At 39.6% G+C, this 13,391-nt stretch overlaps 1 protein-coding gene across 10 annotated transcripts in view; it reads right to left on the reverse strand.

Moving 5' to 3' along the window:
* The window catches only part of slit2 (slit homolog 2 (Drosophila)), a 101,030-nt gene that overhangs the window by 33,478 nt on the left and 54,161 nt on the right, over nucleotides 1-13,391 (reverse strand). For all 10 annotated transcript variants that reach the window (XM_037974766.1, XM_037974765.1, XM_037974763.1 and 7 more), the window contains exons 5-6: nucleotides 937-1,008; nucleotides 73-144 (exon numbers count right to left, since the gene is read on the reverse strand). In XM_037974766.1, coding sequence (XP_037830694.1) covers nucleotides 73-144; nucleotides 937-1,008 — 144 coding nt within the window. The remainder of the gene's footprint in view (nucleotides 1-72; nucleotides 145-936; nucleotides 1,009-13,391) is intronic.

Below are 13,391 nucleotides of genomic sequence, written 5' to 3' on the forward strand. Positions count from 1 at the left end.
CTGCTATTAGTGCTCCTGGTGGAAAAAAGCTCTGCTGCTGCTCATAGGGGGATTGAATAAACAGGTACTCACAGTACTTCCAGGTCACGTAACGCTCTGAAAGCTCCATCTTCAATGCAGCTGATGTGGTTGTAGTCCAACTGGCTGCACACACACACACACACAAGGAAGACAAAAGAAGCTGACAATATATCTTCATCAAAACATAGAGCCACAGAGCTACATGTAGAGATGAAAATGCATCGACTTCCCTGAACAACTCATCTGCAGCTTTTTTCTGTCTCCATCAGACTGTCTGTCTCTGTTTTAGTCCCTCTTGTTCTTTATGCAGCTCTTTATGTTGTCTCTGTAGTCATCCGTGTTTCCTGCTCTCTGTAATCTAACATTTAATTTACCTCTTTCCTCATTCTCTCTCTCCTAATACTCTTTCTCACAACAGCTCTGTCGAAACAATTTCATTAAGATATAAGGACTGTAAATCATTTTGATACACGCATGCACACATAATTCCCCGTCCTTTTACAATAATTGCAAGGTATTTATAAAAAGAAAAAAATATTGGATGTAGAACAAACCCAGGAAGCAGTGAATTAGTTAATAAGTCATTATTTATAGAATTACCGCTGGGCAAATGCTCTGCTGATAAAATGACCAACAATTACTCTGGCTCCGAGGGAGGTAAAACGAAACAGAAAACAGCAAAATGCCACCGACGTCTCACACACACACACACTAACATACACAGCTGCTAACGAGCAGTGGGTGCAAGTCAATACGACAAGCAGGAGGCACATGACATTTAACACCATGAAATATTGATGCACAGACGTATGAGCGTTGTGCACATTAGCAGACATGTTGAAAAGCAAAAGGCTGATGCACGCTCACAAACTACACACACACATGCAGAAACGGTGCTGCCAGATAGCAACTTACAGGTTTTTGATTTCCACAGCTCCTCTGAAGGCTTTCCTTGGAACCCCCTGAATCTGGTTTTCACTCAGGTCGCTGGACAGAGAAGACACAAAGAGAGGAATTAAAAAGGGGGGCAAAGAAACAATTCAGGGTCACGGTGTCACTGAGTCACTTGCTTTGCAGCACAGGCACTTGTTGTAGTGTCCAAAATGCATCAGAGGGAAATTCAGAGCCAGATAGTTGATCAACAAAACCAAATACTCCTCCATTAGCTACAATCAGGTGTCTCTGTGTATCTCCTAATAGCAGGAAGAATCTGCCAAATGTCCTCATCTACAACCAGCAGACATTTCCTCATGCGCTTTCATAGAAGTCAGGTAGAAGGCCGCATTTAAATGCACCGACTACCTGCAGGGGGCACTGGTGACCCTCAGAGTTTCCTGTCCCCACTCTCATCATCGCTGCAGCCCCACCGCCTTCCTTCCCTTCTGGCTTTTAAGGAGTAAGTGATGGATGTGTGTAACTATGAGCGTTGGGGTTTAAAGAGATTTAATTTTCAGCCACTTTAACTAAGCTGAAGCTTTCGTGGCTTACACACACACACACACACACACGTACAAGTGCACACCCTGACACACACTTCTGCACACGCACAGGAGTATTAATACACTCAAACATATGAACAGGTGCTCGAAAATGACTACTATGATCTGCCAAGTAAAATACAAGCAAATATAGCAACTTGTCAGAGTCAAGGATGAACATAGGTGCTGAGCGATACACACACACACACCCACACACACAGTCCCATGAACAGACATGTTATGTGTGTTTATGCATGTCTGTTAAAATATGAACAAATGAAGTAGATCAGAGGTATGAGAATAAATTCAGCTGTCAGAGACAGATCACAGCATGTGACGTGAAGATCAACAAAAAATGGTTTGACATTATTTCTGTAAAAAGACAATACCTGGAACAAGACTGACTGGGAGTATCTCGGTCCCAGACAGACCACATGACCTTTCACCGTTGACCTTCCGGCTCTTGACCCCGACTGTGACCTCCACAATGCTAATCGGCTAACAGCTAATGCCCATCCACATTCCTCAGATTCCTGCCGCTCTGATCATGTAATTAGCTCTGCAGGTATCATCCATCTTCCCTGCCTCCACCTGCTGCTTCTAAACTCCATCCGACGTGACAATTCAGTGCTAAGAATAAGAACAAAAACATCAACAACACCTAGAGCACAAGTGTTTAAAAGACTTAGACTGCTGAGGGGTTGTGTCCTTTATCACTTGGATTACCCTTTAGTTGATTTTAAGCCCGATTGAATGTTTTTTTAGCCTCTGAGTCTGTGGATGAATTGGCCACAGTGAGGTTTCATTTAAAAGTTGAGACTTGGCACAATGAAGGCATGTAAACACACTTTCTCTGGTAATTGTAGCTTATTAGCAAAAGAGACAAAGGCTGATAGCGTGAGGGAAGAAAATGTAAATCCTTGTTTTAAACCTAAAAGCAACATGAACCACAGCACAAATTGCTTTGGTCACATACATGAACGTGTGATTTAGAGTGAAAATGAAAATGGTATCAGGCTTAACACTTCATTGTAAATTTTAGAAAGCTGAAATTTGAGACCTCCTCTGTATGAAATAGTTTTTTCTTGTTTGACATAGATGGCTTTTTTCACATCCCTCTCAAGCCATCTGTCTTCTCTATCGAAAACATAATAATTTTGGTCCTCAAAAGAGTGTCCCTTATCCTTGAGGTGTAGGTGAACAGCTGAGTCTTGTCCTGAAGAGGAGGCTCTCCTGTGTTGAGCCATGCATCTGTGGAGAGGATGTTTGGTCTTTCTTCCTCACTGCACTGACCTGCATACACCACACCTCTCAGTTTGTGTCTGGGTGGTTTGTCCTTAGGATGTATGCTGTTCAGTGCAGCGAGGAATACAGGAATACATATTCTCATACATGTGGATTAAGTGTCTTTAGCACTTCTTGTTCAGCCGGCTTCATCCAGGAATATCACTTAACATACAAAAATAGATTGAAAAAAAAAGTTTTGGTTTTCCTGCTTTACACACACCATGCAGAAACACGTGCTTCTTCTTTTGGGTACACAAACACACACATGTTGAGGTTGGTCTGAATCACACAGAGAGTACACTGATACTGTTTTTACAGAACAAGGGGGGTTTGGAAAGCAGTCATACTTCCTGAACCACTAAAACTAAATAAATACCTGGAAAATGCTCCTTAACCCTTTAAAATTAGCTCACACACACACACACACACACACACACACACACACACACACACACACACACACACACACACACACACACACACACACACACACACACATGCACACATAAGTTACAGTGTGCATTTACAACAGCAGCCTATCAGGTATAAAAATAAGTAAAAACTTGTCTCATATGAGTTGTGCTGACAGTTTGACAGTTTGTATATTTGTGTCAGCTGCGCATAGGTCTCACTGTAGGAGGCTGTTTACATTTTCACTTTGCTGCACTCTATCAAATATAGTAATGCAGGTATGATAAACTTCTAATATGAATCAACAATCTGAGTGACGATTTGATCATTCTGCCCAAAAGGCAGCTTACACTGTCAACACAAAGATAGATAGATAGATAGATAGATAGATAGATAGATAGATAGATAGATAGATAGATAGATAGACAGATAGATAATGGATAATTAATCCAAACTATGGCATTAATTAATTAATTGCTTAATTGATTAATGAATTGAGCAGCAAATCTTAAACAGCACGACCCACCTCTTCAGGAAAAATCCACAACCCTGTCCTCCCTGCATTGTCCTTTTGTCGTCTAAACAACGTGTTTGTTTTAAATTTTATGTTATTTGTCTAAACACATGATCAAATTTAGTCTTCTGCAGTTTTCCCGAGAGAAAACAGAAAAACAGCACAAACACCCTCTTGAACAGATGCTTGAGATTGGTAGTTTCCTGACTTTTTGGTGGACTGCAGAACGCCACTCTGAAACCTCTTCATCAATCAGACCACCAGAGAGGAAGACTGAATACCAACTTATACTCCTCCGACAACAAAACTGACTTCTCATAGACTTAAGAGAGGATTTTCTTACTCTGAGACACCTGATGTGGTTTCATCTTGCTTTACCGACCACAGTCTATCCCCTTTCTTCTCGAGCTTCCTCCTCTTTAACCTCTCTCTTTTCACTATCCTCCCTGCACCCTCTTCTTCACTTCTAAAGTGGGCTTGTTTTTGGGCTTCCCCAAGATTTAACCCCTCACCTCTGCCCCTGTGTCTGAACAGGGAGGCTGGCTTCATTAAAAGAGGCTCCAGCTGAGCCCAGAGTGCATCAGTGTGTGTATGAGTGTGTGTGTGTTTTTGTTTGAAAGAGGCCGGAGGTATTAGACCCACACAGGAACTATATCATGCTGCTAAGTTAGAAACTCTCTGAAAGCGGAGACACACACACACACACAGAAATACCACTGCACAGACTTACACTAAATCCAGACACACCACTGCTGAAAAGTGACAGCTGACGGCCCATGTTCACAATGGGAGGTAGGAAAACAGATTTATATAAACTCACTCACACATGTCATGACACACACTGTTCCTATACTGAACATGGAGGCAGTGACTCAAAGTTTTCTGTCCACTTTCAGCCAAATTTCCACTTTATTTCACTTCTTGGCCTGTTTTTTTCTCTCTCTCTAACTTATATACTAAACATGACAAATAATTTTTTTTCACATTAAAGGATAATTTAGATCCTTTGAAGTCATAAATAATAAAATATAAATAATTAATATTTTATCAGTTGTAGATAACTCTTTGAACGACCTCAGTTTGGAGAAATAGAGTTTAATTCTGACCAGACTGACGAGCAAATGGCTAGTCCAAGTGGGGCAAAAATGGATTGCTGTTGTCTTAAAATAAATCAAAGCAGTGCATAGAGAAACTATTTTATAAACCTTCATACTGATGTCAGTTTTGACACATTTATTTAGATAATATGGCTGCCAGTGAAATTAGAGACAGCAGCAGCAAAACAAGTGAGGTTCCTCAGATAATCTCAAGATATCAACTTATAATTAAAAATGAAGGATTATGGCATTTTTTTCACATCATAAGTGAACAAAAATTGTATTGTTGATGGTAAATCAGTTAATGTTGTCATTATGTTAAAGTTAAATTGGGTTATTAGTAGTTATTGTAAATTTAAACTGGCAATAAATGGGGTGATAAGCTTATGTATCTATCTTCTTTTGGGTCAGGAGCTAAAACGTTTGAGAACCACTGATCTAAATTATTGTTTTAAAGTCAAAAAGATTCAAGCTTGTTTTAGTAAGACTATGACACAGAAAGATTACAAAACAACACAAAGGAGCCAAAGAGAGTCACAACATAAAAACTTTATCCAAGAATCCTTTTACTTTTACTCAGCTTTAATTGTTACGCCTGAAAACTGAGACGTTTAAGTACAAAAATCTTAACATGGAGGTCTAATTTTTTGAAGAAAACAGGAGGATTTGAGACTGATAAAAAATAAAATAAAACAATGAAATCACCAGTCTGCAGCCCATAATCCTCTCATTCATATCAAATATTCACACGTGGGTACAAGACACTGTGCATTCTTTCTTTGCTGGAATGTTTGGCACCTTTAAATTAAAATTGTTACTTGACCTTTTATTGTACAGTAGAAACAGTAACCGTGTGAAAAGCCAGTGATTGATTTCACAAAGCACAAACAAAGAACAACAGATCACTACAAGCTCGAAGAATTCGAAAGATTCAGCTGACTGCCCAACAAACTTGTTGGCTGAGATGCTAAAAATAGCTGTCTGCCAGCCAAAAGTGGAACGGACGAAAGATCGTTTCAACATTAGTTTTTTCTTTAACGGAAATATCTTCTAAAACCCCCTCAAACCTCCACATTTTTAGGATTATAAACCTTAACTTGTGTGGTTGTTGTCTTTTCTATTTCCACTCCACCCCACACTTTGTTTTTCTCACCTCTGGTGGCCTGAGATTTGTGTGTGTGTCTGATAGAGTCAGGTCTCCAGTGTTAAGAGCTTAGTGCAGCTTTTCTAAAGAGTCTTTTTTAGAGTGAGAGGGGCTTTTGACACCCTCCGTGTCTGAGAAGACCTGGCCATGAAAGAGCTGCACTCAATTCTCACACATGCACCCCTCATCCCTCCACCCTGTGCTTTCACTCGCGCACAGGACACACACACACATAGTCTTGTCCACTGTTGTACAGTTTCTGAACCTCCTTTATCTGGGACATACTGCCATGAGATTCTTCCCAGGTCAGGCGGACTGTGGGCTCCGGAGGAAGTGTGTGTGCATGTGTGGCTTGGGTACGAGCTGGCAGAGCAGGAAACTAATCATCTTGTTCAAATCCCTCTCGGAGAACTTAATCCTATTAAGTATAAGAATGCGTGAATGGGCAAGGATGGGGCAGGAAGGAAAGGGACAGGGGGGAGGAAAAAAGTGAGGAAGAGCTGGAAATAGAGAGGAAAAATGATTGCAGAAAATATGGATACTGGAGAAGTGAGCAAAGCTGTGCTGAGGATGGGATGGTTGAGGAGAACAATCAGAACGCTGCTCCGACTGTGTTTGTGTGTCAATCCTGCAGCTAATTCAGGCTGCAGGGCCATTAGTGGACCCCCAAAGATCACACTTCTGAGAGCAATTAGTCGGAGAAAGACTCCCAAAGAAGGGGGAGGAAGATGAGGAGGCTTTCTAAAGACAATGACTGAACACACTCTGTCCGGGACCGGCACCTGGGAATGAAGGGGGAATGCCGGAGCACGACTAAATATAAGTGTTTCTAGTAGATTATGGGCGGACAGACTTTAAAAAGACATGATATAATTATTATGCTGTGTGTGTGGCTGTCTGTTAGCAAAATATCCTTTGAACCACCAGAGAAACTTTAACAAAACTTTCAGAAAGTAATATTTTAATGGACATCTACAACTTAATAACTTTATGAGTCAACCCAAATGAAAATGGCCACCCCAGCCAAATGACTTTAAAAACACAAAACGGCAACAATATTTCAGATGTTGTGTTATATAACCACTGATTTTAATGAAATTGACAAAGTAATCATTGGATACACATGTACAACGGATTAACCTTTGGAGCCATTTTAATTCAAGATGGTCGCCACAGCTAATCGACCTTAGTCAACATAAAAATGGCTATAACCCAGGCATATTTATAAATACTGAGGCAACATTTGATATGTTAGTAGCTGAGACTACTTCACAACGCACGAGGGTGACATCTGGCAATATCACACGAGATTGTGCATAATGTTATTTTCAAGGTTTGAACAAAATGGCTGCAACTTTGTCATTTCTCAACATAAGATGATCTCAGTCCAAAACTCTGGCATGAAACAACACGGGCAATAAGCATTCCTTCAAGTAATGCTAGGCCTTTACTCTCCTGCTCCTTTCTGCTCCTTCTGATTGCACACACACCCATCAACATACAGATAGCCTCCTGTTCCAGCCGTCTTCGTTCGCTCTTGTCTAAACTAATATTGACTTTTCTTGTGAGTGACAGATCTGCAGCCCCCCCTCCCTCTGCATCTCATTGTCTGTTTCCCATATTCACCATCACGCCTCACACACATACTTTAAATGCCAGGTAACGTGGTTGCTATAGTTACTGAAACAGGGTGGACACCTAGGGGACACTTTGGCTTGGCAAAGTCGATGCCCCTTGTGTGTGTGTGTGTGTCTGTGCGTGTGTATGTGTACATTGGTAGATGGGTGTCTGGTGACTAAATGTAAATCCAATATGCCAGATAAATATGTGTGTGTGTGTGTGTGTTTTCCCTTCATGGATTTGTCCTAATACAAATGAGTTTGTGTTTTCCAGCGTTTGATTACAGAGAGGAAATGAAATATGATTGTTTGGGCAACATTCGTCATTTGACTAAGGATTACTTTATGTAAATAGTTTTCTTTATTCAGCAACCGGTTGTTTTTTGATGAAAGCCGGCTGTAATCAATTTGCCAAACTTCTTGCTGAGGGAACATTTTGAACATGCATTTCTTATCTAATTTCTTTGAAAAGATTAATAACAAAGCTAAAAAAATAAAGGTCAAACATTGTTTTGTGCGTGTGTGTGTGTGTACATGTGTAAACCCAAACTGGTGATTACAGTGCTCTCCATCCCAGGAACAGATTAGTCAGCGGCTTGAGACCATGACATCATCAGAAATGTTTACACGCGTAATTATATACAAGTGAGAAATACATCTGTTACTCACACACACACACACACACACAGCAGGGTAAGAGACAGTGGTTTTCAGTAATACAGTAATTGCATATGAGGAAATTTGTACAGCACTTAGTAATCGAGACCATCTGATGATGATGATGATCTTTAGATTTAAAGCTGCCTCAACAGAAAATTTCATCTTCTGGTGCACCTGTGCACCCTTTTCTGACTCATCCATTTGGAAAAATATATATTTTTGGTTACTTCAACAATAGTTTTAATATTGCAAAGTATACAACAAAATTTAATTCATACATCTACAAAGAAAAAAAAAGTTATATACCATAGGTGGATTTTGGACCATAACCTGGAAGTTGAAGCCTTAACGAGACCAATCCTGCAAGTCCCACCCCCAACGTTACCCTTGGTAATTGTTATCTTGCTGCTGTATGTTCAAATTTTCATGTTTAAATGTATTTAGTTAAAAGAAAGCTCACATGACACTAAGACAGTGTGTGTGGGAGTGGGCGAGACTTAAAGCCTCACATTGCTAGGACGCAGACATTGGTTCCAAAAATACAACCCAGCAGCTTCTGTAAATTGGTCTATTAGTGTAATAAGTCTATATTATAAACACACTGGTGATTTATTTTAATTCACCTTTTTTTTGTCACAGGTCACATTAAAACATGAATTGTCCACATGCTATAGACACTTTCAGTCCATGCAGACATTCTTTGTGTCATAGTGAGATGAGCTACATGATCTGCTTTTAGGGATTTTGATTTGATGAATGGAGTTTTGCACAGAGTCCGCTTATCCACGCACAAAAATAAACTAAAAACATACCTTGATCTTGATTTGTCAAAGGCTTTTAGGTCTAAACTTGACAGAACACCCTCATCACTGCCCTTCAAAAGAAGTGATTCTAAAATGCAAAATAGTTTAATGTGAGAGGTCATGACTTTTAAAGAGGGGTTCTGTGGAAAGTTATGAAGAATTAATATCTTACCTGTTGCAGATAACTGTTTGAACCTCAGTTTAAAGAAATAGGACTGAAATGGCTAATGGCTAGTCTGAGAGGGACCAAGACCAAATTGGATGTTTCAAAAACAATTCCAATCTTAAAATCAAGTTGATAGTGATTCATATAACACTACTTTATAAACTTTTACACCACCATCAAAATCCTGCTGTGCAGTTATTCCAACAAAGATATTATAAAACTACTTCTGGACTACTTCATAACTTTTTCACAAAATCCCACTTGAAAGTAGCTACCCCTTTACAGATGTGATATCTTACCAAATGACAAAACTAATCATGTTATCTAATCTAAAACAAGTTTGTTTTCACTTTGAGCGCTCTAAGATATTAAATTTACACCTTATACTTTGGTGGTGTTGCAGCGTGAAGTTTAGTCACTAAAACATAAAGATTGTCTGTATGTTTTCCCTTGTTCATATTTTAAGCGTAAAGCCACTAAATGTAACCTAAATCTTTACCTCAGATATCTCCTTCCTCCCATGGACTCTGGTCAGAACCGTTCCCCTCTGCCCTGCTCCCTGCCTCCTGCCTTTGTTCCTCCCTTCCCTTCCTCCTTCTCCTTCTCCATCTCCCTTCTCTTCCATTTTCTCCATCTTTCCCTCATTCATCCTCTCCACCCTCCACCGCCCTCTTCTGCCCTGCTCCCGGTGTAATGAGTCTAATCCATCAGCCAGACAGTATTAATCGTATTCCGATAGCAGTGTGTTCACTTGCGGCTCGCTGCTGTCTCCGTCTCTACGAGTCAATAACCTCAGCTTCAACACCTACACACTGCCTTTGACATTTATCCTGTGTGTGTGTGTGTGTGTCTGTGTGTTTCTGAGTGTGTGTGATTTTTAAAACCAGCTCAGCACTATGACCAAATTTATTGCAGTCTTTGTCTAGAAGAGCGTCCAAAACACACACAGAATGCAGACACACACCGCAGCTAAAATGACCAGCAGTGGACGGGCTGCCAGACCACAGCGCCACCACAGACTCTTGGTGAGTGACATCAGATACTTTTCCTGTTTGCCTCTTGCACTGCCATAAAATAATAAACAGAAAAGATGAATAGAGAGTGGCCGCAGATAAATGTGTGATTGGGTCTATCTCTGTAGATTATTGTATTTGCATATGTGTGTGTGTGTGTAAGTGTGGGTGCCTCACATCCTCTGTCAGGTCGGAAAGTTTTTTCATTTTGTCCGCATCGTTGACCTGATCTGCCACAAACTCTGTGACCCTATAAGCTGAAGCAGTGAGCAGCCTCTTCCCTCTTTTCCATTTAAAAAACATTATTTTAAGTAAAAACAACAACAACAACCTACAATCGGATAATGTATCAATCAGGCGACCAACAACCCTTTCTGATTTTCACTCACAGCTTCACCATCCATTTTCCTCTCCCATCCTCCATCCATCAATTGCAGCACTATTCTCCTGATCGCTCAATCATAGCATCCTTCTTTTTGAGCATCAATCATTTCCTCCTGCTGTCCATCTGTCATCTTTGCTCAGTTAGTTGGACAAGCAGAAGTTTGGGCTTTAAAATAAAAGAGAGAGCTGTGAGGTCGAGCCTGTGAAGCTCCATCATTTTTGTCTGTGTGTTTCTGTTCAGTCTGTTTGCGAAATATCTCTGAAACACTGGAGGGATTTTAATGAAACATTCAGGAAATAATTACTGAATGTACCTCTGCAACTCATTAACCTTTGGAGCACAACCAATTCAAGACAGACACCACGACCAAATGATCTTTGAAAACATAAAAGTGGCGACAATTCAGTCAGTTCTACAGATACAGTCCAAAAATATGGTCTGTAGCTGCGATTAAATCACAACACATACTTGAAATGCTACTTGTTGCACAAAATCTTTGCTTACAACTTCGCCATTTTCTGCTCGAGTCAACCCTGTTTGTTAGCAAAATATCTCATGAAAAACTAGATTGGCTTTAATAAAACCTTCAGAAAATAATCATTGGGTGTACATCTAGAACTTATTAACTTCTGGAGCTAACTCAACAGAAGACTGCTGCCAAAGCTAATTGATATGAACAAACAAAAAATGGTGATAACTCTGTCAATTTTACAGATATTGAGCTGAAATTTGATGTGGAAGTAGCTGAGAGCCATTCATAACACATATTCCAAGCATGACATCGATATAAAATGAGATTGCACATAAATATTATTTAAGGTTTAAGCAAAGGTTTTCATTTCTCAACATAAGATGATTTTAGAATAAACCCGCGGTGGGTGATATGCATTCCTGCTATGAATGCTAGGCCTTTGTTTGTGGCCTAATTGGAAGCTGAGATGATGGTCTGTGGTCGAGGTGTTTGCACATCATTTGATATGTTGGCCCCTTTACTCAGATTTCTGTATTACAGCCACTCAATGTGTCTGACTGAACACCTTTTCTATAACAATTTCATATGACAATCTTCCAAGGTTGGAATGAACGACATTCATGTATCTCTTTAAACAAATTTGCAGCCACATTAGCAGACAAACATGCACAGTAGCTGCAGCTCTGAAACTGGCATACAATCTGCTTACCACAGAGATCCAACATGAAAATAAATAGATAAATAAATAAATATGAACACTTGCCAAAATTCCCTTCCCCAGAGTTGTCTTATTACCACTTGGTACAGGAGAGGAGAAGTTTTCACAGTGTCGAAACCAAATTATCGGGAAAAAGCTGTGCTGAAAGTTCAAAATGTTATTTTACCTCTTGCTGCAGCTTCTCCTCTCACACACTTCCACGCTGACTGAATGCAGAATCAGTGTGTGTTCTCAAATTGTGAGTTTGTGTCGCAGCTGATTAACAATAGCATTAATACACTCATTTAACGAATGTATTCTCTGGCTAATTCTGCTGCAGGCGCAGAGGTGCAGGAGCATCAGCCTCCTAACTCTTCCTCTGAAACTTTACATGCAGGACAGCAGCAAAGACACATTAGTCCCTCTATGAAGATGTGATGGGAGTAGAGCTGCAGAGAGGGAAGGGAACATAAGGGAGGCAGGTAGAGGGAAAGATAACATTTCTATATACCTAATAGGAGCCCAAACTTATTACTGAGGTGCAGTAAACTTTCACAGAAGTAATTCAGAGTTCATAAAAACAAACTGTTCAGCAAGCCCTAACTAGTCCTCCTGAGACTAGTTAAAGACTGAGTCTTAATATTACAGACAGGACAAAAAACAGCTGAATTAGTGTGGTGTTGATCCTTGAAGAAAGCCATAAATCTACACTTGGTATAGAAAGAAAATCCTAAAGTGAGCTACAAAAAACAAAAATCTATCTATATCAAATATACAAATATCTAAAACATTTTTTCTTCCAGGTCTCATTAGGATATAAAAATGCACTTTTTAAACTTATTTTATCATCCAGTTGTATGTTTTGAAGAGCTACAGCATATCCAACTTTCTAAAAAAAGCTAATATGAGTAATTTTTATCACAAAAAGACTTTTAAATCTTGCTTTCATTGTTGTGTCCCCTTGATGTTCATGTTTAGGCTTTCTGTGACTGAGCTGATACATCTGAATGAAGCTGTGAGGAACATTGTGTGTAAAAGATAAATTCTGTCACTTTAGCAGTTTGATGAAGTTGTTGTTGTTCCGTAACGTATCTTAAAAAGGGTTTAACATAAACCGTGTTTTTTTTAAAGTTTTTTTTGACTGCGCTGGTACATCTGTAAAGCAGCAGAGAAATGCAGTGACTCACCCGGGTGTCATTATTCACAGTTTATAAACCATAACAAGGCAGACACACACTCACTCCTCATTCAGCAGTGTGTGTGGTTTTGATTTTCCCTCCTCCTGCAGTAGCTTGGAGTCACAGTCCTCCTCATGCATAAATGTAAACACATGTGCAAAGAGACAGACTGAACTACTGAAAAACTGATAATATTTAAAAAACAGTGTAGATATTATACATGCCAGCAAGTAAGAGCTGCCACTGATCATATGTCAGTGAGGTGAATATTTAATTGGCGAAAAACAATCTTACTGAGTGTAGACTTTGGTTTTACTATCTCAATTTTTCATTAATGATCTGCAAATGTTTAAGGCTGATTCATTTCAATATTTTAAGTTCTGATTAAAAGAAACCCAAGTAAATGTATGTTTTTGCTTAAAACCTCAATGTTTCTAACAATAATT

Source organism: Kryptolebias marmoratus, linkage group LG3 (genome assembly GCF_001649575.2).
Source record: "Kryptolebias marmoratus isolate JLee-2015 linkage group LG3, ASM164957v2, whole genome shotgun sequence".
NCBI classification, from domain to species: Eukaryota; Metazoa; Chordata; class Actinopteri; order Cyprinodontiformes; family Rivulidae; genus Kryptolebias; species Kryptolebias marmoratus.